Source organism: Raphanus sativus, chromosome 6 (genome assembly GCF_000801105.2).
Source record: "Raphanus sativus cultivar WK10039 chromosome 6, ASM80110v3, whole genome shotgun sequence".
Taxonomy (NCBI): domain Eukaryota; kingdom Viridiplantae; phylum Streptophyta; class Magnoliopsida; order Brassicales; family Brassicaceae; genus Raphanus; species Raphanus sativus.
This window is the reverse complement of record NC_079516.1, coordinates 24,124,952-24,149,033: the sequence shown is the minus strand read 5'-3', so window position 1 is coordinate 24,149,033 and position 24,082 is coordinate 24,124,952. Positions and strand designations below refer to the sequence as shown.

Sequence of the window (24,082 nt, the reverse complement as noted above, 5' to 3'; positions counted from 1 at the left end):
TTCTTCTTCAATATCTTATACATAAAAGAAGAATGTACATTTGCAAAACTTAAAATGTGACGTAATGATCAAACAATAAAGTGTGTTAACAATTTTCATATTTGATTTATAGTTTGGATAAAAAATATTAAATAATATGTTAATATTAATAAAGGTTTTAATTGTAAAAATGATAATTTAAATCAAAATACAAAAATTTAGGTTTTTGGACCATGCCTAACCCAAACGGGTTTAGGTCTAAAATATCTAAAACTCAGATGGGCTTACCCCAAAAAAAATCAATTTTTGGGACTTATAAAATTAAATCAACCCGGTAAATTTTAGAACTGGGCGGATTTGGACTGCAGAATTTGGCTCTAATTGACATTTCTAATCATGATGATAATAATAATAATAATTCTTAGATATATACGCACTATACATAACATATTCAAACTAGTGACGTCTTGGACAAGTTTTATCCTCTCCTTAATTTCAAACTTATAATATTTTATAATTTTTGTACTTTTCTTTTACAACCATTTATAGATATTATAAAAATAAATTTAATGTTTCTAACTTCAATTAAACTAATCTTATCTTGGCATAAGCATTCAAATATCTATTCAAATTTGTATCAGATATTTACGTTCTAGATAATAAGGTACTACAGACGTATTCATTCAGATATTTTAGAATTTTCTTTGGTTCAGTTTCATCCATATTTAGATCAAATTAAGATATTTTAAACATAAGAATGGTTAATTTTTTAATAAAATTTAGCTAAATGTTAACAACCATAGCTAATAAATTTCAGATATTTGAACTTTTGGGTACTTTGATTATTTATTTATTTATAATATATATATATATATATATAATGATAATAAATTTGTGTATTCAAATTGTTTTAGATATAATTAGTATTTTTAACATATAATTTTATTAACATACTTTTAGCCCCACTTAATTCTCGGATTAGATTAGTTCTTAGGATATATATGTTTTGGTTTCATTCAGGTATTTTGTCGGTTTTGGATTTGGTTACTTTTTAGGATTGGTTCGGTTTGGATCTTCGGATTTGTGAATTTTTATATTAAATATAAGCACAAAAAAACATATAGCTATTGTATTTGTCAAGTATTTATTGTTTAACAAATATTGTAAAGGGAAATATACAAGCTAGTAAAACTAAGATACTAGTTTTTAAGAAATTAAGACTAAATTAAAATTAAAACTAGTAAAAGTATATTGTTTGATTTTATGATAGATTAAATTATGGTTTATGTTGTTACTATTATAGTATTTTCTAGGTTCTACATCAAATATAAAAATATTTAGATCAATACAAAACAACATAAAATAACAAGGGATTATCACATTTCGATTATCAAAACATAAAACGAACTTCTATAAATGTAAGACACATTAGAAGGATGGATTAATATATTTAAATTACAAATTGTCCATTAAAATAAACAAATACATGATAGATTAATCAGATGGATTACATATTTTCACTTGAATATAATTAGATTCATGTAAATTGAGTAATACAAATTTTTAAACAAAAAACATATTTATATATAAATATTTGTTGTTTCGTAAAAATACAACAATTTTAAATCAACACATTACTTAATAAACTTGTATCACATAGTTTTTTTTTTACGGCAAACGGCTATTCTATTACTCAAACTTGAGGTGATCTGGGTAACCAGACCGCAATAGAACAACCAATAAAATATAACTTCCTATGGAAGGATCTAGATGTCTTAGCTAAAAAGTCTGAAATCTGATTACGCGCTCTAGAAACATAAGAAATCTTGAAGTCGGGGAAGCAAATGATCAGTGTCTCTATCCTCTCCAGCTCCGTAGCAAATCTTGGCCAATCATGAGGTTCCTTAACCATAGCAATTAATTCCTTACAGTCTGTTCCAAAGTTCTGACAAGTTGAATGTTAAAGCATATTCTCCATCGCCCATCGCACTGCTTCCACTTCTGAGTGCAGAGCTGATTCTCTTCTAGGAAAGTTCTGTGATCCCATGAGTTGTGTGTTTCCCCCACTGTCCAACCAGACCCATCCACACCCACTAAATTGAGCCTGAGATGTCCAAGATCCATCCAGCAAACAAATATTACCCAAGCTTATGACTTGAGGTTCCTCTACATTGTTTCCTTGTACCGTTACTGATATCGTTTCATTGGCATTAAACCAGGCTTGACATTCACTCTCAGCATATCGAACTAGTTCCAAAGGATCTCTATCTATGCCCCTAAAGAGTTTATCATTTCGAGCCTTCCAGATATACCAAATCATCCAGGGATAAGGATCTCTGTCTTGATCTGGTTCAAGTATGCCTTTCTTTTCCCAGAAGAGGTAATTCATATTCGTGTAAATATTTGATGCTGGAAAAACAGCAGGGCTCGTCGGAGTTGATGAGTGAAGCCAAACCTGTAGAGCAGGTGGGAATTCAAAAATAGCATGTGTTGCTGATTCCTCAGGCTCACCACATCTTGGACAGTAATTATCACATCTCATATTCCGCCTCACTAGATTTCTCGTTACTGTCACTTGACCAGTTAACAATTGCCATATAAAATGACAGATATTCTTCGGCGCCTTTATCTTCCAAGCAAAGGCTTGAAGTTTTGTAATACTTGGTTCTACCACTTCTTTTTCGCCTGCATCCTTCAAAAGGTTTTGGACAACCCAATATCCAGACTTAACCGTATATTGTCCATTTTTCGTGAAGTTCCAGCAAAATGTGTCAGGCCTATGAGTTGTGCTTATGGCCAAACTCTTTATAAGTGGTATGTCCGCAGGGCTAACATATTGTTCCAGTAGATCAACATCCCATTCCTTCAACTCCTGGTTAATAAGATCACTCACTACAGGAAATATGGGTAGTAATAGCGGACGAAAAGCGCTATGATTCATTTTTAATAGCGCTTCTTTGGACGCTCTGACATCGCCCGTTATAATAGGTCTGACCCTTTTAATAGCGGTTTTCGGTTGTGCTATTATTAAGTTTATAACAATAGCGTTAGTTTGAATGCAATAATTAATATTTATAATATTATAATATTATAATTAAATAAATTAATTGATTTAAAATTAATTAATTGATTAAAAACTAATTAATTTAAAATAAATGATTCAAATTAAATCAAAAATCAATTTAGAAAATAAATTTAAAATCTATTCATTAATTATAATCAGTTTACAATTAAATCAGTTTACACATTAAACAAAAAAAACATTAAAAAAAGACAAATTTGGTTTAATTGTAAACCAAAAAAAAACAAAAAAAACTAATATCTCTAATATTCTCAGAGCTTCACCTCGCCGCCACCTTTACTGGCTCCTCCACACCGTCAACGCTTTCAAACACGCTTCCATTATCCAGCATCACAAACTCCTCCACCAATTCTCCTTCCCGTGTCAACATCTCTCCTACAGAATACAACACAGGTCCGACTCCACTCCCTCGTTCCGACTCCGGAAAGATATCTCCTTAAAGCGGATACGCTGCTCTGTAACACAACTTATTCTCCTTCCCTGTTCCTTCTTAGATCTGTAAACAAAACAAAAATTCGATTACAAGTATATAGGAAGATGAAAAGACAGAGAGAACAGATAAAGGAAGTGAGTTTACCTGTCGTTGTGGTGAAGAGGTGAAACGATTTCTTTATCGTAGCCTCTGGACGAAGCTATGGTGGTGACGATGGAGATGTGGTTGTAACGACGACGAGCTGTGGTGGACACGGAGGCAAAGTCTGCTGGTGAGGTTTAGTAGAGAACAAGGAGATCGAGATGAAGATGATGATGGCAGCGGCTGAGCTTATGGTGGTTGAGATAGCTTCATTGACGGCGAGATGGCGGCGTCAGAGGTTATAGTGATGGTGGTTGTGTAAGGATGAAGAAGATCGAAAAAGGATAAAGAACACGATGTCGATTTGGTTTTTAGAAGAAACACATTTTAAGTTTGTTCATTATTGGCCATTGGATTTAGTTTAATCTATTGGCTGTGGTTAAAAGAAAGTGTGATCCTCGCACTTGCACCTTAGTGGTCAGTTTTTGACCAATCAGATTTTTTTATTATTTTGTTTTCTTTTTAATACAGAAAGTCACAAAATATTTGTAGAAAATTGAAATTAAGGTTAATGAAAATAGACTTATTGTTTAAAGATTGTGATTTTAAGTTAAAGTTTGAAAAAACTAATTTTAGAATTTAAATCTAAGATTTGGAGTTATGTTTTAAAATACCAATTTTAAGATATACATTTAGAGTTTAGAGTTAGGGTATTGGACTTAAGATTTGAAATTAAAAATTTTAAAATAATAAAAAGATTAGAATTTATTTTTTTTGGTTAGAGTTTAGAGTGTATGATTAATTCAGGGTATGGCATGTATAAGTGTGTGTGACAAAAAAATACATATACTAGTGTATAGTTTAGGGTATGGTATATAAGTGTATAGTTTAGGGTATGAGGTTTAGATTTAAAATCTGAGATTAAAATCCCTGATTTAACCTAATTAAGTTTCTAAATTCTAAACCCTAATTTCTAGATCTCTAAAACCTATATTATCTACTCGTATATTAAAAATTAAAATAACTATGATATAATCATAATACATGTGAAATTGATAAATTGGTATATATATATATATACTGAGAATACGTTTGGGATTAGATTATTAGAATGTGAAGATTAGTATTTATGGTATAGGGTTTGGTGTTAAAGGTATGTGGTTTATGCTATTAGATTTATAGTTTTGTATTTGAAAGTTATGACCTATATAGCTATAGATTTTCAAAGAAATATATAATTTAAGTTTAAAATGTTCTATATATTTTAGGTATATACTAAGGTTTGGGGTTTAGGGTTTGAAGGATTTGGGGTTAAGTTTTGAGGTTTAGAGTTAGAGGTATGATTTTAGGTTTGGAGTTTAGGGTTTGAGATACACCAAATATATAACCTATTATATATTTATATATAAATATTACATATCAAAACTCTAATTATCACTTTTATCTTTTAATTTTACACTCAAACATATAAATTAAAATACAAATTTTTGTTATAATTAAAATATAAATTAAAATATATGGGTATATATCTTTAGAGTGTATTATTAATTTAGTCTATGATATATCTAAGTGTATAGTTTAGGGTATGATATATTAAGCTCAAGTTTTAAAAGATTAGAAGTCAGAACACTACTGCATATTAAATTTTTCTAACAATATATATAATCTAGATAGATAAAATTAAAATAAAATGATACATATATAAATCTTATTCTTAAACCCAAACCCTATATTCCATACCATATACTCTAAATCTCTAATTTTATTCTCTAAGCAATAAATCTGTTCACTAAACTTATATTCAAATTCTAATTTAAATCCAAACTATAATATATCTTAAGAGTTAAAGGATTACACTTTAAAATGTGAAAATTTATAGTTTAGGGATTACAGCAGGATAATATTTGGTTCCAATTATATTTCCCTCCATAATATTTGGCTCCAATAATATTTTGGGTTTTGGCTCTAATTTATTTTGCTCCAAATTCATCATTAATGTACGAAACATCCCACAAACTCTAAATTCTATCCCTTTAGAAAAAAAATTGAACTCTCTCCCTCTCTCTCTCGGAATATCCGTTCTCTCTTGACACCAACGAGTCAACTCCGACTCTCCTTCACGTTCTCTCCTCTGACTAGAATCCTCATGGGTTCCACCGGACCACTCTCGAATCGTCGTCGCCTACGACCACCCGAATTAAATCTCCTCTGCTGGTTCTTCTTCTTCTTTTATGACTTGTTTCAGATTAGGGTTTTGATCTGGGTCAGTATACGATTAGAGTTTCGATTTGGGGCTTTTTAGCTTACGATTTCAATTTGGTTCAGAGCAGGATTAGGGTTTTGGTTCGGGGACAAATGATTGTACTTTACTGTCCTCGATTAGGATTGTTTCTTATCACTGGTTTGCTGGTTTGTGTGAAATGGTTTTGGGAAATGTTTCACTGAAGGTTCTTTTGTTGTGATAGATGCTCATTGACAAGTGATGGTACGTTTGTGTTTGGACTTGGAACAACGCACATAGAAAATTATGATCCATCAATCCACCAGCCATTATTTTTACTTTTCAGGCTAGTTGGAGTGAGATTTGATCAATATGACAGGGGCTGTCAACAAGATGAGCAAGCAACTGTCCCTTTCACGTGAAGCTAAAGGTGTCACAGTATCACCTGTATCAGAAGCTGAGAAACCATATAAAATCAACGCATCCTCAAGCACAAACACAACCAACTGAGGTGGCAGCTAGATCCGACTCTATGAAAACCATCAAACAAACAAACGAGTTTGATGTCTTCTTGCCACAGCTTCAATTTTTGTTATGTTTTTAGTTTTCACATATTTGTTTAGCTTCTTGTGTGTACTAGATGTTTAAAATCAAAATTTTTGTTATGTATGATAAGATCAGATTTCTTATAATAAGATAATGTTTCAGGAGCTTTTAGATAGTCATATTTTTGTATGAATAATAAATCTTTGTTCATTAATATATTTGAATCAAGCATTTGTAACAAAATCCATAGCTATATTTGCTTCAATTTTACTAAAGATATAATGTAGTTAAATGTTGTAGCTATTTGGACACAATTATACAGACTTAAAATCGGACAAACCAAACATAGCGTTTGCACTTTCACAAACGCTATCTAAAAGTAAGAGGTATATCAACCATAGCACAATAACAAAAAACGCTATTATATTCTGCTATTGATATTCATATTTCCTGTAGTGACTTACTCTCATATTTGGGTTCATAACTGGCGCTATAGGTATAGCTGGCCTAGCTGGAGTGTTTGGAATCCAGGGATCCTCCCACACCTTCACCTCATAACCAGAGTGTATTTTCTGCCTTATTCCCAGCAACAAAAGCTTCTTCGCAGCGGAGATACTAGTCCACACATATGAAGGACTGTTTACAGAATTTACTCGCAAATGCGAGCTTAGCCTATAATACCTTCCTCTTAAGACACGGACGACCATCGAATGCGGATTTTGTGTTAACCTCCATAGTTGTTTTGCTAGTAATGCCAGGTTGAACTCATGGATCATACGGAATCCAATCCCTCCTTCTTCTCTCGGTAGGCAGACTTTCTCCCATTTCGACCAGTGTATTCCTCTTTTTGGAGGATTTGAACTCCACCAAAATTGGGCAATAGCACTAGCAAGGTTTTCACATATCTCCAAAGGAAGTAGGAAAGTAGACATTACATACGTCGGGAGAGCTAGCAAGATGGACTTAATCAATACTTCTTTCCCTCCTTTTGATAGCCAACAACATGTCCAGCCATTCACTCTATGCATTAATTTGTCTTCCAGGAAAGCAAAGAGCTTGCACTTTGAACCACTAATATCTTCTCGAATACCCAAGTAAGTTCCCATCCCTCCATCATTCTGTATTCCAAGTACATCCTTGATCTCTTGCCTTGTGGTTGCGTTAATCCTCTTACCAAAGAGTAAGGAAGATTTATCAAAGTTGATACATTGTCCTGATGCCTTGCCATAGATCCTGATCACTTTCATTACTTCTTCACATTCACAGGGCTCCGCCTTACAAAAGAAAAGGCTATCATCAGCAAATAATAGGTGAGATATCGATGGACACGCGCGGGTAACGCGCATCCCCGTTATCTTTCCCTGGTTCTCTGCGTGATTAAGAAGGCTAATGAGCGCTTCCGTGCATAGAATAAAAATGAAAGGAGATAAAGGATCTCCTTGACGTAGGCCCCTTCCTGGGACAATATTTCCTCTTGGTTGCCTATTCATGAGGACTTTGTATTGTACCGAAGTAATACATCTCATTATCCATGTGACCCATGTCTCTGAGAAACCCATCTTTCTCATCACAGCTTCAATAAATGACCATTCCATCCTGTCATAAGCTTTGCTCATATCAGTTTTAATAGCCATTCTTTTGTTGCGTCCGCTTGGCTTGGTCCTGAGCGCATGGAACATCTCTTGAGCAATCATAATATTGTCAGATATCTGTCGTCCAGCAACAAAGGCTGACTGGGTTTCCGATATCAATCCTGGTAGCACTTTCTTAAGTCTCTGGCATAGGACCTTAGAGATGATCTTGTAGCTTACGTTACACAAACTAATAGGCCGAAACTGAGCCATATCATTTGGTTTTATCATCTTTGGGATGAGGCAGATATTAGTTTCATTCAGCCCATCTGGCATTGTCCCATCAGTGAGGAACTTATTAACCATAAGAGTTAAATCATCCTTTACTATATCCCAGAACTTTTGGTAGAACAGCGCATTCATCCCATCTGGCCCTGGGGCTTTTTCAGGGTGCATAGCAAACAATGCTAATTTAATCTCCCATTCCGTTACCGGTGCTGTAAGACTTTCGTTCATTGGCTCCGTTATTGTCGTAGAAACTTCAGATATAGCTTCTTCAATATCCTGCGGATTAGAAGATTCAAAGATTTGTCTAAAATAGCTAGTAGCAATGGCTACTAATCCTTCCTCATCCTCCACAATATTTCCATTTTCATCTACAAGCTGAGTAATCTTGTTCCTTGCTCTCCTTTGTTTTGTCAAGGCTTGGAAAAACTTCGTATTGCGATCTCCTTCTCTTAGCCAAAATACACGACTCTTTTGTTTCCAGAACATTTCTTTTGCCTTAAGAGCATCAGAAAGCTCCTTCAGCGCTGCTGCAATTTGCTCAGTCGTGGCATTATCATCTGCATATAAGCCTTCCACTTTTTCTTTAAGTTCTTCCACCAGTTTTGCAGAGTTAATGTTGTTTTGTCTTCTCCACTCACTCAATGCTTTCCTACAACTGGAAATATATTCCATTATAGTGGCATTGGGGGGAAGATCCAGCGATTTCCATCCCTCCAAAATAACTTGTCTTAGTTCCTCATTGTCCAACCATCTTTTGTCAAACTTAAATTTCCTAGATCTCCTGGATGGCTTTTTGAGAATGTCAACAAGTATCGGACGATGATCCGAACCCCATAACCTCATATACTTGGTCTTCGAGTGAGGGAACTTTTCATGCCAATCGGCGTTTCCTACTGCTCTATCCAGACGACATCTAACAGTTACTCTCCCTGCTCTCTTACCAACCCATGATAGCATATCACCAGTATATGGAAATTCCAGCATCCCACAATCACTTAGCATTTGTTTAAAAGGTAGAAATGAGCTATCAGTACGTTGTCTACCTCCTTCTTTTTCATTATGACCTGTAATCTCATTGAAATCACCTATCATAAACCAAGGTCCAATTCTCGTTGTTGCGAAACGCGTAAGACGTTTCCAAACTTGTTCTCTTCGTTCTAATACAGGATCCCCATAAACAAACGTCATAAAGACTTTTATTCCATCAATGACTGCCCTAATGTCAATCATTCTGTTATTTGAAAATAAAACATTAACTTGAAATTCGTCCATAAATAAAAGAGCTAAACTTCCGCTGAGACCAAGTGGCTCAACGGTAAACAAACGATCAAATCCTAAGTCGGTTTGAATGTTTTGCAACATCCGCTTCTTATTCTTCGTTTCAGAAAGGAACACCAGTCCTGGGCGATGCTTCTGACACATCTCCGTAAGGCGTCGAACTGTGAGGTCGCTCCCTATCCCTCTACAGTTCCAACTGATTGTCCTCATTGATAATTTTTTGGTGAGTTTTTGGAACCCACCAAACCATCACCTTTACTTGACTTGCCTCTTCCCGACTTAGAACCCTGCCTCTGTTTGTTATCGTAATCTATTGCCTTATGGGCAAGAGATTTGCTGGGCCGTGGTCTTGGCGATCCTCGACGGAGGAAAGTTGCCTTCTTGTTTTGAATGCCCAACGGAGGAGCAGGCTGACGATGTGCAATCCTCACCTTTGCTTGTTTCGCGATTTCCTTGCCTTGAGAAGTCACCTCTCGAGTAGATGCCTCAGTCGCTTCGATTGCCATCAAATCCTCACCCAATAGATCATCATTCTGACCTTCGCACTCCATCATCTCATCCTCATGATGCTCCATAATATCCATGTCTTCTAAGGCACCTATCATTTGGTTATCTTCTAACCCGTTTGCCTCCACTTGCAGGCTAACCGGAGAGAATGTTAACGTTCGAGCAAGACCTCGGATCGTAACATTGGCTAATTGCTCAGATGGAGCAGTGTTTGGTGTAACAATGGTGCTTGCTAGTCGTTTTGTTTTGTGTGCCTCCGCCTTCCTAGACACCTCAGGTTGTTTTATTTTGAATGTATTACATAGTTTTATAACTAAATTTTGACTAAAAGTAAAATATTGTACATCGTTTCAGAATTATGATCTTGCTGTATGGTACAAAATAAAATATAACAGAATTGTGAAAAGTAATAGAGAAATTATCAAAAATACTACATTCATAATACAATTTTTCATGTTTACATTAAACACAGTTACCTTTACTTTTAAAAAGAAAAAAAAAATATAATCTTAAAATTAACTAATTTAAATTTAGGGTTTAGAGTTGTGAATTGAAAGTTTAGAGTTTAGAATTTAGGGTTTAGAGTTTAGGGTTTAGTCTACGGTTTATCGTTTAGGGTTCAAATTTTGATAAAGTATAATTCAAAAACATAAAAAATTATTATTTTTGTTTATTTTATTTTTTATTTATTTTCTATATATATATAGAAAGAATGGTATAAGAGTATTTTACCTTATAACAAAGAAGATATTTTTGAAAATCCTTCTATATATTAATTATTGAGAAATCACTTAAGTGATATTTGCTTATATGTCGCTCATATGTGAAGTTTCAAAATATTATTATAATTTGATTAGTTGATAATTTTTATTAATATTTATTTTATTAGGATCTAAAAGGAAAAGGAAACTCTGGAACTCATTAATAATGTAATACATGTAATACTACAAATAATGGGTTATGGTAACTAATTTTATAATTGTAGAAATAATATATAATATGTCATCGATTTTTTTTATTTTATCAAATTTTTATTTATAATTATAAAATACTAATATACTTTTATAAAAATAAATATAATTGTTGTATAATTTTATACAAATAATTACATTTCTATGTAATGCATTATTAGAAATTTTATGTTTTTAAATTCCCCACATGGTTTATAAATCGTTTATATATATTTTGAAATTATTTAAAATCATTTTTCATTCTAGCTTACAAAGTCATTTTATTAGAGTTCACATATCATTTATAAGACTTTTATTTAATGGTTATAAAGGTTTGTAAATTCATTTATAATACTTATAAGATGTTATAAACTCATTTGTAATTTCTTCTAAATCTATTTATTATTGTATAAATGTGTAGTTATGATAATTTTATAAATCATAAATAATTATTTACAACTTATTATTATATATTAAAGAGTCATTTAAGTGACTTTTGGTTACTATGATTATATGTTAAACTTTAAATATTATTATAATTTGGATGAGATTTTAGATTTGTTTTATTATTATCGATTCTAATAACTTAACAAATATTATAATTTTTCATCGTAAAATTAACTTATATTTTATATACATTTTGTATATTATTTAAGATTTATAATATAAAAAAATTAGAAAAAAATTAGAATGATCCGGAACCAAAAAAAATCGACCCAGAAAAAAAAATCAAATACCTACTTAGATCCAAATGTTGAGAATTCGAAGAACTCATGCTTGAAATGAACATATTTATACCCGACCCAGTGAGCTAAATTTCAAACATAATATCTTTTGTTATATTTTTAATTCATTTTTTTGGGTTGATGAGATTTACTATTTATTCGAAAGATTTTTGGCTAACTTAATGGTATATATTCGTAGGTTTCTTTTTCTCTGAACAGGAAAAAAAAAGATTTGGGTCTTGATTAAATTTATCTTGTATAACAAATTGCTGCTATAAATATTTTTTATAAAACTAATTTGTAACAGTCATTTTTGTTATAAATTAGTATATCATGGTTTATAGGTTCAAAGTATAGAGTTAGTCTTCTTCATAGAATTGCTAATATTGATAGATGCAAGTTAATGAATACAGATAATATATTGTATTATTAGTAATATGTCGTATAGTATATGTTAGTATATGTATTATTAATAATCTATTTTATAGTATAATATGCTAGTGGATGTATCTGGTTTATAGTAAAATATATGCAATATAAGGAAACATGCGTAGTGGACATAATAATAAGGTAAGAAGTGAAAAACTATGGTAATGGTTGATATTAATTATTTATAAAAATGCATGTCTAATAATAAATAGATTAATATAACATTAATTACATAAGGTCCAACTTTAAAATCCACCTAGAATAAGTTGTAATGTTTCTGTTTTAATAAGATAGATTATAAAATCAACTATCTTCAAATTTTAGATTAAAATACAAAAATCGTTTTATAATAATGGATTGTATTATTAAGTCATCTAATTAAAGAGTTGTAAACAAAGTGAACCACAAAAACCTATAAAATTTATAAATAATTTTTGTAAATGTATTTGTAATTGTACAAATGTATTATTTATAAGGATGTTTAAATAATATAAAATTATGTCACAAGAAAAAAAAATATTTAAGATATTTTTGGTTACAGTAGTTAATAACTGAAATCTTAAAAAAAAAAATTTCAATAGTTAATAATTTTAGATATTTTTTTTATCAGTGCTAAAATGAAATTCCAAAATGAAAAGTGATTCTACGATCAATTATTTGCAGTTTTGGATTTTAATAAATCTAAAATAAAATGTTATTATTTTTGATCATATCCAAATATTTAGTTTTCGAAAAATATTTTGAAACACACATAAACGAACAATTAAATTTTCGTTAATTTAAAATATATTTAAAATAATCAAACAAATAAAAATATAAGTAAAAAAATCAGAAAATTCGTTGTAAGAGTTATAAAAACCTATGATCCTCATCTTGGAGATACAAATAAAAACTACTTTCTTTTTTCTCTGTGAAATTAAGAGTATTTACACTTTTCATGAATTAAAATAAAATAAAATTTAATTGTACAATCAATTACCTAAACCAAGTATAATATTGATTTCATGTAAAAAAACTTTTAGTGACTTAGATTTATATTGTTTAATTATCTTAAATCTCAGAGTTCTTCCAAAAAAATAAATTTAAAATTTTTGATTATTAAACTATGAAGTTAAAAGTTAAATTTTAATAATTCTAATTATTATTCAATAAATATAATATTATAAACAAAATACATATTTTCATGTAATATTATTCTCTGCGAAATCATGGACAAACACCTAATATTTCTTTAATGGTGGTAAACATGAATAATGATACAAACAAAATAGTAAACATGAAAATTTTCTAAAATAATAATTTGAATTAAAATTATTTCTTGAACCAAACATAAAATTTCAACCTTTTATAAATTTATGATCATAAATTTTATATTTAAAAATACTGATATTAGTATTTGTAACACATAATTATCATCTAATTTTAAATATTAAAAATTTGTGCATAACATGGATAATAATATTATGTGTAATTGTTTTGACAACACTCTAATCAATTATCTAATGATCTTCGTTAATGGTATTAGGAATTACAAAACAAAGTCATATGCACACAAAAGGTGATTTTGTGATTAAGAATGATTTTTACTTATGACTTAGAATATTGAAATTTTATCAGTTCAAATTTGAAAAGAATTAATTTCCTTATAATGTTAAATGAGCCATCTATTTTAGCTTTGGAATTGTAATAATTTATTTTAATTGATTTTAAATGATGTGATAGAATCTGTAAAAAAAAGTATAAAAAAATATTTAATTTATTTAAATGCAGTGATTAAATATTTAAATGAAGAGAAATTTAAATCTGTAAAAAATTACCAAAAGTTATTTCATTTTTAATAATATAGATTAATTTTAAATGATGTGTCAGAATGTGTAAAAAATATAAAAATGAAGTATTTATTTTTCTAAATATAGTGGTTAAATCTGTAAATAAAAGAAAATATAAATCTGTAAATAAAAGCAAGTACAAATCTGTAAAGAAAAAAGTACCAAAAGATACTTTGTTTTAGTAATATAGATTTCAATAGTAAAAATTATTAAACGATTTAGAAATAAAAATATAATTGTCAATACTTAAAATTATTATAAACAGAACGAAACTATATTGAAAACTTAGACAAAAAAAAAAAAAATATATTGAAAACAGAAACTTGGCTATCCGTCAAAGAAAAAACAGAAACTGTCCTATCATTTAGGACGGAGTATATATAGGAATAAAAAAATTAAGAACAGCTTACGATATTTACATGGTAGGGATATTATAAATATCATGCACATTTTTGAAAACAAAAATCCAAAATCCCACAAATATAGAACAGGGAGTTATTTTTTATCAAAAAAACGAACATGATCTTAAGTATTGAGTGATGATTCTTAAATCATTTTGTACCGATTATTAAGCTCTTAAAACACCGCGGTTTGTTAAAAAAGAAGAAGATTTCCCTGAGGTATTTTTGAATTTTATCGGTAATTTCGGAAAAAAAATAATTTATTTACTGTTAGTACTACCTAAAGAACCCATTAATTCTAGATCATTAAAACCTGATCAAAGTTATTTTTATTGGTCAAATGAATTCATATAAAGTACAGAATAAAGATATTTTAATTAATAAGAAATCTTATAATTTTAAAAAGAAAAAAGAAAATCAACCAATGAGATTCCATCTACATTCTTACATATCTACCTATATAAACAACTACCGTATCTACGTTCTGGTACCCTCTCTCACCCCATCTCTATACCTTCTTCTTCTTCGGCTCTTCTCTCTTTGCTACTAGCCCTCGTCCCTTCTCCGGTAATATTCTTTCTCATCTTAATTCATCACATCAGTTTCATGACATCTGAAATCTGATTCGTCTCGATTCATCCTTTTGATGTAAAATTCTTAGTATAATACGTACGAACAAAGTAACGAGAGTTTCATCTTTTTCCGCTTGATCTCGACTTTCATTTTCCACCTTTTCTATAAAGTGATAACAATATTGATATAGAAATAACACTTTAATCAACACGTTATGTGCAATTATGCATCCTCGCTATAAAGTTTCTTGTTTTCTTCTTTCTTTTCCTCCTAAAAAGAGTGGAAACTAGCTATAAACCCATAAATACTCTCTTTTGGCCATGTTTTTTGTTCTTTTACAAACATAAATAATTGTTTTAGAATTTGTAATACAGCAATGGCGTTACAGAACGAGGACAAGAACAAAGAAGAAAACAAAAAGACAAAGCAGAAGTGGCAGAAGAGTTACTTCGATGTTTTGGGAATCTGTTGTCCGTCCGAAGTTCCTCTGATCGTGAATATTCTCAAGTCTCTCGACGGCATTAAGGAATATTCCGTTATCGTTCCGACGAGAACGGTGATCGTAGTCCACGACAGCCTCCTCATCTCTCCGTCCCAAATTGGTAAATCATGAAAATAATCGTTTTTGGCTCTTAATATATTTTTCTTTTTATTTTACAAAATTAATAAGCATAAATAAGTCACTTAACACGAAAAGATCACTTTGTTTTCTGCGTCTAAAGTTGGTTTCGCGTGTGTGGTTTGATACGCAAACGCCACTTTTGATTTATTTTCTTATGTTATTCAACAATTCTATCGCAAAAGCATAATTTGCCTTTCCAAAACATTTATTAAGAGTTTACCTATTCAAGATTTATTTTGCTTATTCAAGATTTTAGGGGAACTTATCCTAAAAACTAGGGAACTCATTATTTTGAAGTTTTTACCAATCCTATTAAAAAACAACTAGATGCCCGATTATCTTGGTTTATTTGCAGATATTGACTATCAATCAATATCTAACTAAATAAACTTCTAAGGTATTTTATTGGTTATTTCTTATTACTTGCTCCCTCAGTTTTTAAAATATACATTTTGTATTTTTAAAGCAATTTGTCAATTAATAATGAAAAATTTTAAAGTTTAAAAATATTAATTACATTTTCTAAAATCCTATTAGTTTGAAAATATAGGAAGTATAAAGTTACAAAAAACTATGCATTTAAAATTAAGTTTTACTAATATACTTTATTAAAAATGTGAAAAATCTAAAATATGTATTATTTTGAAACAGAGGGATTGATATATAATGAGTTGTTTTGTTTTGAAAAAAGCTTCATTTTATGAAATATAATAGCTTATTTGTAAATCAAGTTTAATAGTAACTATAAATATAACCTAAAACTAACAAGTAACCCTTTTTTTTTGAAACACAAACTAGCAAGTAACCAGTCCAAGTTTTTGTTTGTAAAAAGCCAAAGGGTAAAAAAGAAAAAGGATTAATAGTTTTATTTTTCCAATAATTAGAAAGGACAACCTGTTACTCAAAAGTAGTTTAGCTATCAAAATATATTCACAATTTCCTGTTTTTATTTAGGCTAACAGAAAATCCTAAATACTATTTGGAGTTAGACAACTTCCCCAAAAGTACGTACAATTATTCTAACTTAACATTTTGAGTTTCATTCATCTAATTTTAATTCCACACGGTGTTTTAAAACTAACAACTTGAAAATTATAGCTTTTATACAATTTTGTGCGTAGTGTAAACTAAATAATATTTTCATATTATACATAAATTCACTCATACATACCACATGTCACGTGTATATTATAACAATGTATAAAACTGACATCATTAAAAGATTTGATTTTCCAAAGCCATATGCAGAAATTTTTGTTTCAGAAAAAGCCTGTCGAGATATTTACCAAATCTTTGTATGAGAATATTTTATTGGTAGTGGATCATACTCGTTACGTAACTATATTTTATAATTTTTGTAATAGAAAACAAATTCCATGTATACTAGACTTGAAATTATATTCACTCACAAAAGTATCATTTTAAACAGTTTTCTTTTAGATGTTGGTTGTTTAATGATATTATGTTCCAAACAAAATTTTGGTGCAGTTAAGGCACTGAACCATGCTAGGTTAGAAGCAAACGTGAAAGTAGACGGGAAGACCAGCTTCAAGAATAAATGGCCAAGCCCTTTCGCGATGGCTTCCGGCATACTCCTCCTCCTCTCCTTCTTCAAATTTTTATACGCACCTGCTGGTTGGATCGCTGTCGCAGCCGTGGCCGCCGGTATTTATCCAATACTTGCCAAAGCCGTTGCTTCTATAGGAAATTGCAGGGTCGACATCAACATCCTGATCATTATAACCGGTAATACTACTTTTCATTTTTATCAAATTCCTTTTTAATCACAAGACGTGTAACCATAATAGTTTTTAAGACAGGGATTCGTTAGTTTAATTGTTCGCCGTAGTTAATATGTTGTCATACTATTTGAGAAAAACTATAGATTTACAATTCGATTGTCCAGCACTATATTAATATCAATAATATGTATATATCTATAGTTTTCTTAAAACTTGGGAGTCTTTTTACTTTGAATTTGACCTTTTTGGATATATACTTTTGGAAATTATATAAACTGCTTTCCTGCAAACGCAGCACTCCACCAAACCTTTTAGAAAAGTTTTCCGTTACTCTTAATATTATTTTATAATAATACATATGGGAAATATAAAAACATCAATTTACTGTATAGAAACACTACTCCAGTAATATTGTCGTATTTTAATATTTCTATTGTATAGTTAAAATATAGTTTTAAGTTACAGAAGTAAACTAAAGTATTTTATATTTGAACTGTATCTAAAGTAAATTTTGCAAAATAGGTTATAGAAAATATCAAAAAGTTCTTTGGATATAGTGAACATGTGATAAAACTCGGAAAGTTAGTGTGGTAGATAATGCAATAATTAAAGCCTTATTGAACATATGGAGAAAAAGATACGTCTTTCTCATATTTCTTTTTACAAAAATATACATTTAATTTTCGTTCATTAAGTCCGATCCGGACTTATCTGATAAATAAGTAATATATTCTATATACATTAGTATTTCTACATGAAAGAAAAACTTACATTCTAAGCATAAAATATTTTTTTAGATGTAAAAATGTAAGAATAGTTTTTCTGTTTTTTTTAATAATAGTTTTGATGTTTTCGAAAATATTTTACAAAATGTAAACGCAACCAAAAATAGGTGATTTCATTTGATAGATTTTAGTGGAAAACCGAAGGATTTATACAAAAAAAAATGTAGTTTAAGAATATCATTGTATGTACACAACATTTTTTTTTTTGAACAACATATGTACACAACTAAAACACAAAAAAATGCATCTAAAAGGATCGAGGCTAGCATAGAAATAGTTGTTTTTAACAAAGTTTTATTTGACACTTTTCATAAAACAATCTTTGAGTTGTTCTGGTTCTTTAAATTCAATTTAACATTATATATATATATATATATATATGTATATATATATTTTAAAATATCATTATTTTGGTTTATTGTTTTACGAATATATATGATGCGTTTGATTGTTGATCTGTTAGACTGTTACTTGTTCATTTTTATAAAATTTTAATTTATTTGATAAAAGTTGCAATTACGTGCCAAAGAAGGAAAAATGTAAAGTGTTTTTTTTTCTTTTCCAATTGGCTTATCTATCTGAGTTATTCTTGGGTTCACCCCTAGAATGAACCTAGAGGTTCATCCAACCAATAGGAATCACTCATTTTACAATTGATATCTTTTAAAAAAGAAAATAAAATATTGTCAATTTATATTATGTTTTTAAAATAAATAAAATAAAAACAAATAAAAATAATAGTAGTTACAAAAATGATTTATAAAAAAAATATTTTTAACATCATAAAAAAAACCCTAAATCATAAACCCTAAACCCTTGAGTATACCCTAAACCCTTGGATATACGCTAAACCATTGGATAATCTTAAACTCTAAACCCTAAACTCTAGTATATGCAAAAAAAAATTAGATATTTCAACGCCATTATCGAAATATTAAACCCTAAATCATAAACCCTAAACCCTTGGATAAATCATAAACCCTTGGGTAATCCTAAATTTTAAATCAAAAATACAAAACACTAAAACAATAAATCTTAAAAATACTAGACTCTTAATTTTAACCCCTAAACTCTTTTTAGGATTAAGGATTTGGTATTTTTAAAATTTAGTGTTTATTATTTTTAGTTTCGAGTTTAAAGTTTAGTGTTTTGATGACTTAGTTAAAAAAATTAAACTTTTTTGCATATATTACTATTTTTATTTATTTTTAACATTTTTTATTTTAAAAACATAATATAACTTGATAATATTTTGTTTCCTTTTTTAAAAGATATCAATTGTGAGCTGAGTGATTCCTATTGGTTGGGTGAACCTGAACCTCTAGGTTCACTCTAGGGGTGAACCCAAGAATAAGTCTATCTTCTACGACTAAAAATAGAAAAAAGTACTTTTAAGTTTGAACTTGTCACAAGGAAAAACATAAAAGGAATAAATAATTAATTAAAATATCATCTATGGTGAAGAAACTATTTAAGAACTTCGAACTGATATTAAAGTTGACTTAGTCATTGACTGATCATGGAGTTACTTTTAGCTGGAATCTCGGTATAGGAGACCCGGTTAAAAAAGAATAACCATACAGTATTAACCAAGCTTTTGTGAATTCAAAGTAAAATCTTTTGTGGAAACTTGATTTTGTTTGTTCGTTTGGGAAATGTAATATAGACTAACAGTCAACCTTCTTTTATCAAACAGTGGCTGCAACACTTGCAATGCAAGATTACATGGAGGCAGCAGCAGTTGTCTTCTTATTCACCATAGCTGAATGGCTTGAAACAAGAGCTAGCTACAAGGTTTGTTAACTGATCATTTATTATGTTACTAAACAGTAGTTAGGTTTCTTGATTTTCTTGTAAGGATGATCTAAAGCTGAAGTTGTCCTGGCATTTGTAATCTCTCAGGCGAATGCGGTAATGCAGTCTCTAATGAGCTTAGCTCCCCAGAAGGCAATAATAGCAGAGACTGGAGAAGAAGTTGAAGTAGATGATGTTATGGTTAACACAATTTTAGCTGTTAAAGCTGGTGAAACCATACCAATTGATGGAATTGTGGTTGATGGAAACTGTGAAGTAGACGAGAAAACCTTAACCGGAGAAGCATTCCCTGTTCCTAAACAGAAAGATTCTACGGTTTGGGCTGGAACCATCAATCTAAACGGTAACTTTACCCTCTTAACTACAAAAGCTTTTATGCTCCTCTGACCTTATATTTGTATCTTTTACTCTTAGATCTTTCTCCACTGTGTTTTTGCAGGTTATATAAGTGTGAAAACAACTGCTTTAGCCAGTGACTGTGTGGTTACCAAGATGGCTAAGCTCGTAGAAGAAGCTCAGAGCAGTAAGACCAAATCTCAGAGGCTAATAGACCAATGTTCTAAGTACTATACACCAGGTTTGGAGAAAACATATCCAAAAAATTGTTTTGTCTTTATGTTCTTGCTTTGTGTAACTTTATATTCTTGTTTGTTTCAGCAATCATCTTAGTATCAGGTTGCATTGCGGCTGTCCCGGCCATAATGAAAGTTCACAACCTCAACCATTGGTTCCACTTAGCACTAGTTGTGTTAGTGAGTGCTTGTCCATGTGGTCTTATCCTCTCTACACCAGTTGCAACTTTCTGTGCACTTACTAAAGCAGCTACTTCAGGGCTTCTGATCAAAAGTGCTGATTATCTTGACATTCTCTCAAAGATCAAGATCACTGCCTTCGACAAAACTGGGACTATTACCAGAGGAGAGTTCATTGTTGTTGATTTCAAGTCACTTCATAGAGACATAAGCCTACGCACCTTGCTTTACTGGTAATAAAACAAACTTGTATCTGACCCCAAAACTAGTTTAATGAGATAACTTATGACACATGTTTTGTGGTATATAATGTTTCAGGGTATCAAGTGTTGAAAGCAAGTCAAGTCATCCAATGGCAGCAACAATTGTGGACTATGCAAAATCTGTTGATGTTGAGCCTAGGACGGAAGAAGTTGAGGATTACCAGAACTTTCCTGGTGAAGGAATCTATGGGAAGATTGATGGGAACGATGTCTACATTGGGAACAAAAGGATTGCTTCTAGAGCTAAGTGTTCAACAGGTAATAAAAAGGTTCAAAACATTGGTCACGTAATATGTTTTTCAGGTTTTGTTGAGACTAATTCACTTGAGCGTTGCTTCTTTACAGTTCCAGAGATTGAAGTTGATACCAAAGGAGGAAAGACTGTTGGATACATCTATGTAGGTGAAAGACTAGCTGGAGTTTTCAATCTCTCTGATGCTTGTAGATCAGGTGTCCTTCAAGCAATGAATGAACTAAAAGATCTTGGAATCAAAACCGCAATGCTAACGGGAGATAATCAAGATGCAGCAATGCATGCTCAAGAAAAGGTGAGGAGGCTAAAAAAGATCTCTTTATAAAGTGATTATATAAACCTTGACATGTACTTTTTTTTAATGAAACAGCTTGGGAATGCTCTTGATGTTGTACATGGAGAACTACTTCCAGAAGACAAATCCAGAATAATACAAGAGTTCAAGAAAGAAGGACCAACTGCAATGGTAGGAGATGGTGTGAATGATGCACCAGCTTTAGCTACAGCTGATATTGGTATCTCCATGGGGATCTCTGGATCTGCACTTGCAACACAGACTGGTCATATCATTCTGATGTCAAATGATATCAGAAGGATACCACAGGCGATAAAGCTAGCGAGAAGTGCTCGAAGCAAAGTTGTTCAAAACGTGTTTCTATCCATCATTTTCAAAGTAGGAATACTGATTTTGGCAATTTGTGGTCATCCTTTGATTTGGGCTGCGGTTCTGGTTGATGTAGGAACATGTCTGCTGGTGATTCTCAACAGCATGTTGTTGCTGCGTGAGAAGGACAAGGGCAAGAACAAGAAGTGTTACAGGTCTTCTGTGTTGAATGGTAAGAAACTTGAAGGAGAGGCGGATGGAGAGCTGGACTTGGAAGCAGGCTTGTTGTCACAGAGTCAATGCAACTCAGGATGTTGTGGTGATAAGAAAGCTCAAGAGAAGGTGATGAAGAAACAAATTGGTAAGTCCAGTTCTGACCATGGTCACTCTGGTGGTTGCTGTAGTGATAAGAAAGCTCAAGAGAAGGTGGTGATGAAGAAACCAAGTAGTAAGTCCAGTTCTGACCATGGTCACTCTGGTGGTTGTTGTGGTGATAAGAAAACTCAAGAGAAGGTGGTGATGAAGAAACCAAGTAGTAAGTCCAGTTCTGATCATGGTCACTCTGGTGGTTGTTGTAGTGATAAGAAGCAAGACAATGTAAAAGTGCTTGTGAAAGATAGCTGTTGCGGTGAGAAGACTAAGAAACCAGATGGAGATATGGCTTCAACGAGCTCATGCAAGAAGTCTACTCATGTCGACCATGACATGAAACTGAAAGGTGGTTCAGGTTGTTGTACCAAGGATAAAGAGAAAAATGTAGAGATGCAGATTCTTGGGGAGGAGGTAATTGATTTGGAGAAAGGTCTGAAGAAAAATGCTGGTGAAGACTGCAAAACAAGCTGTTGTGGAACTAAAGAGAAGGCTATGGAATCATCTTATCTGGAGAAGGATGTGCTGATTAAGGAGACAGTGAAACAAACCGAGGAGATAACTCTGGCTTCTGAGGAAGAGACAGGCAGTCTTGATTGCTGGTTGGGTAGCTGCGAGAGCAAGACCACAGTGAAGCAAAGCTGCCATGAGAAGACAAGTCTAGACATTGAAGCTGGTGTAAGTTGTGATCTCAAGTTAGCTTGCTGTGGTAGCATAGAAGGAGAAGAATTGAAAGAGCAATTTGATCTTGAGGTAAAGAGTGAAGGACAATGCACGTCTGTTTGCTGTGGTGATGAAAAGCAAACCGGAGAGATAACTCTGGCATGTGAGGAAGGGACAGACGGTTCTGATTGCTGCCATGAGAAGGATTGTCTGGAGAGTGAACCTGGTGTAATTTATGATCTCAAGTTGGTTTGTTGTGAGAACACAGAAGGAGAAGTGAGAGAGAAATGTGATCTTGAGAAGGGCTTGCAGGTGAAGAACCAAGGAGAATGCAAGTCTGATTGCTGTGACGATGAAATAACTCTGGCCTCAGGATGCTGCGGAAGCAACAAGGAAGTGACACAAATCTGCTGTGGAACTGGTTTGAAGCAAGAAGGGTCGTCTAGTTTGGTAAATGTGGTGGAGAGTGGTAGCAAAGTGCGAGAGATGGTGAAGCTTTCTAGCCAAAGCTGTTGCACAAATCCTACTGAGCTGGTGTTATCTGACTTGAAGAAGGTAGAGACGTGTTGCAAAGTGAAGACTCCTGAGGCTTGTGGATCTAAATGTAAGGTAAAAGAGAAGCATCACATCGGTAAAAGCTGTTGCAGGAGTTATGCCAAGGCATATTGTAGCCACAGGCATCATCACCATCACCACCACCACGGCCACCACCATCACCACCATGTGGGGGCTGCTTGATGGAGACGTGACTGAATAGCTTAGAATCTCAGATGCATCCATCTATTCAAGTAACCTTTCCCCTTCAACTAGTGCGGTCGAGAAAATAAAAAAAAATGTTTTATTGTTTTCAGCTAGATTTAGCAACTGTGTGATTCATTAAGACAAATGCTAGTGATCCTTGTGTTTTCTCTATGTTTGCGATAATAATCCTAGAGTACTTCTATCTTTCAATTCTCTTAGTCTCTTATTGAATATGTAGACAAGCTTAGTTGCCATACTAGCTTGAGCATGGATCTTATAGTCTTACCATTAGAAGAAGTCTTTTCTTCTGGCTTAGTTCTTAAAGTAAAGAACAAATCATGCCAAAAATATGATTCTTCATTTGATTGATGAGAATTAAGGATATGAATTAACAAAAAAAAACAGATTCTTCATTTGGTTGATGAGATTTAAGGATATGAATTAACAAAAAGAAACATTTTGTATTTTTCTTTGTTCAAAACATATTTTGTATTAAGCAGATAAAGATACTAGAAGATGGTGGTTTTATACAAAATGCATCCTAAGCCAAGGCCGGCTCTGAAATATATAGATCTGAAGC

At 31.7% G+C, this 24,082-nt stretch overlaps 1 protein-coding gene and 1 long non-coding RNA gene across 2 annotated transcripts; one reads left to right on the top strand and one right to left on the bottom strand.

Annotated features, from left to right (window-relative positions):
- Positions 1-3,175: 3,175 nt before the first annotated feature.
- LOC130496460 (uncharacterized) lies at positions 3,176-4,272 on the bottom strand. The gene is made up of 2 exons (XR_008935602.1): positions 3,639-4,272; positions 3,176-3,557 (listed from the first exon to the last, which is right to left on the bottom strand). It is a non-coding gene; the product is annotated as an uncharacterized LOC130496460 (long non-coding RNA).
- A 10,517-nt stretch (positions 4,273-14,789) lies between these two features.
- On the top strand, positions 14,790-23,706 carry LOC108812678 (cadmium/zinc-transporting ATPase HMA3). The gene is made up of 10 exons (XM_018585002.2): positions 14,790-14,887; positions 15,268-15,495; positions 17,004-17,261; positions 19,739-19,836; positions 19,945-20,200; positions 20,297-20,434; positions 20,515-20,842; positions 20,928-21,130; positions 21,218-21,420; positions 21,496-23,706. The coding sequence occupies exons 2-10, from the start codon at positions 15,270-15,272 to the stop codon at positions 23,497-23,499; spliced, it is 3,714 nt and encodes a 1,237-aa protein (XP_018440504.1). The 5' UTR covers positions 14,790-14,887; positions 15,268-15,269; the 3' UTR covers positions 23,500-23,706.
- Positions 23,707-24,082: the final 376 nt, after the last annotated feature.

Excerpts from the sequence above, each read along its gene's own strand:
- LOC108812678 (XM_018585002.2), top strand. The coding sequence starts at position 15,270 with ATGGCGTTACAGAACGAGGACAAGAACAAAGAAGAAAACAAAAAGACA. Across the intron at positions 17,262-19,738 it reads CATCCTGATCATTATAACCG|TGGCTGCAACACTTGCAATG; the intron begins GTAATACTACTT and ends TTTATCAAACAG. Across the intron at positions 20,843-20,927 it reads CTACGCACCTTGCTTTACTG|GGTATCAAGTGTTGAAAGCA; the intron begins GTAATAAAACAA and ends ATAATGTTTCAG.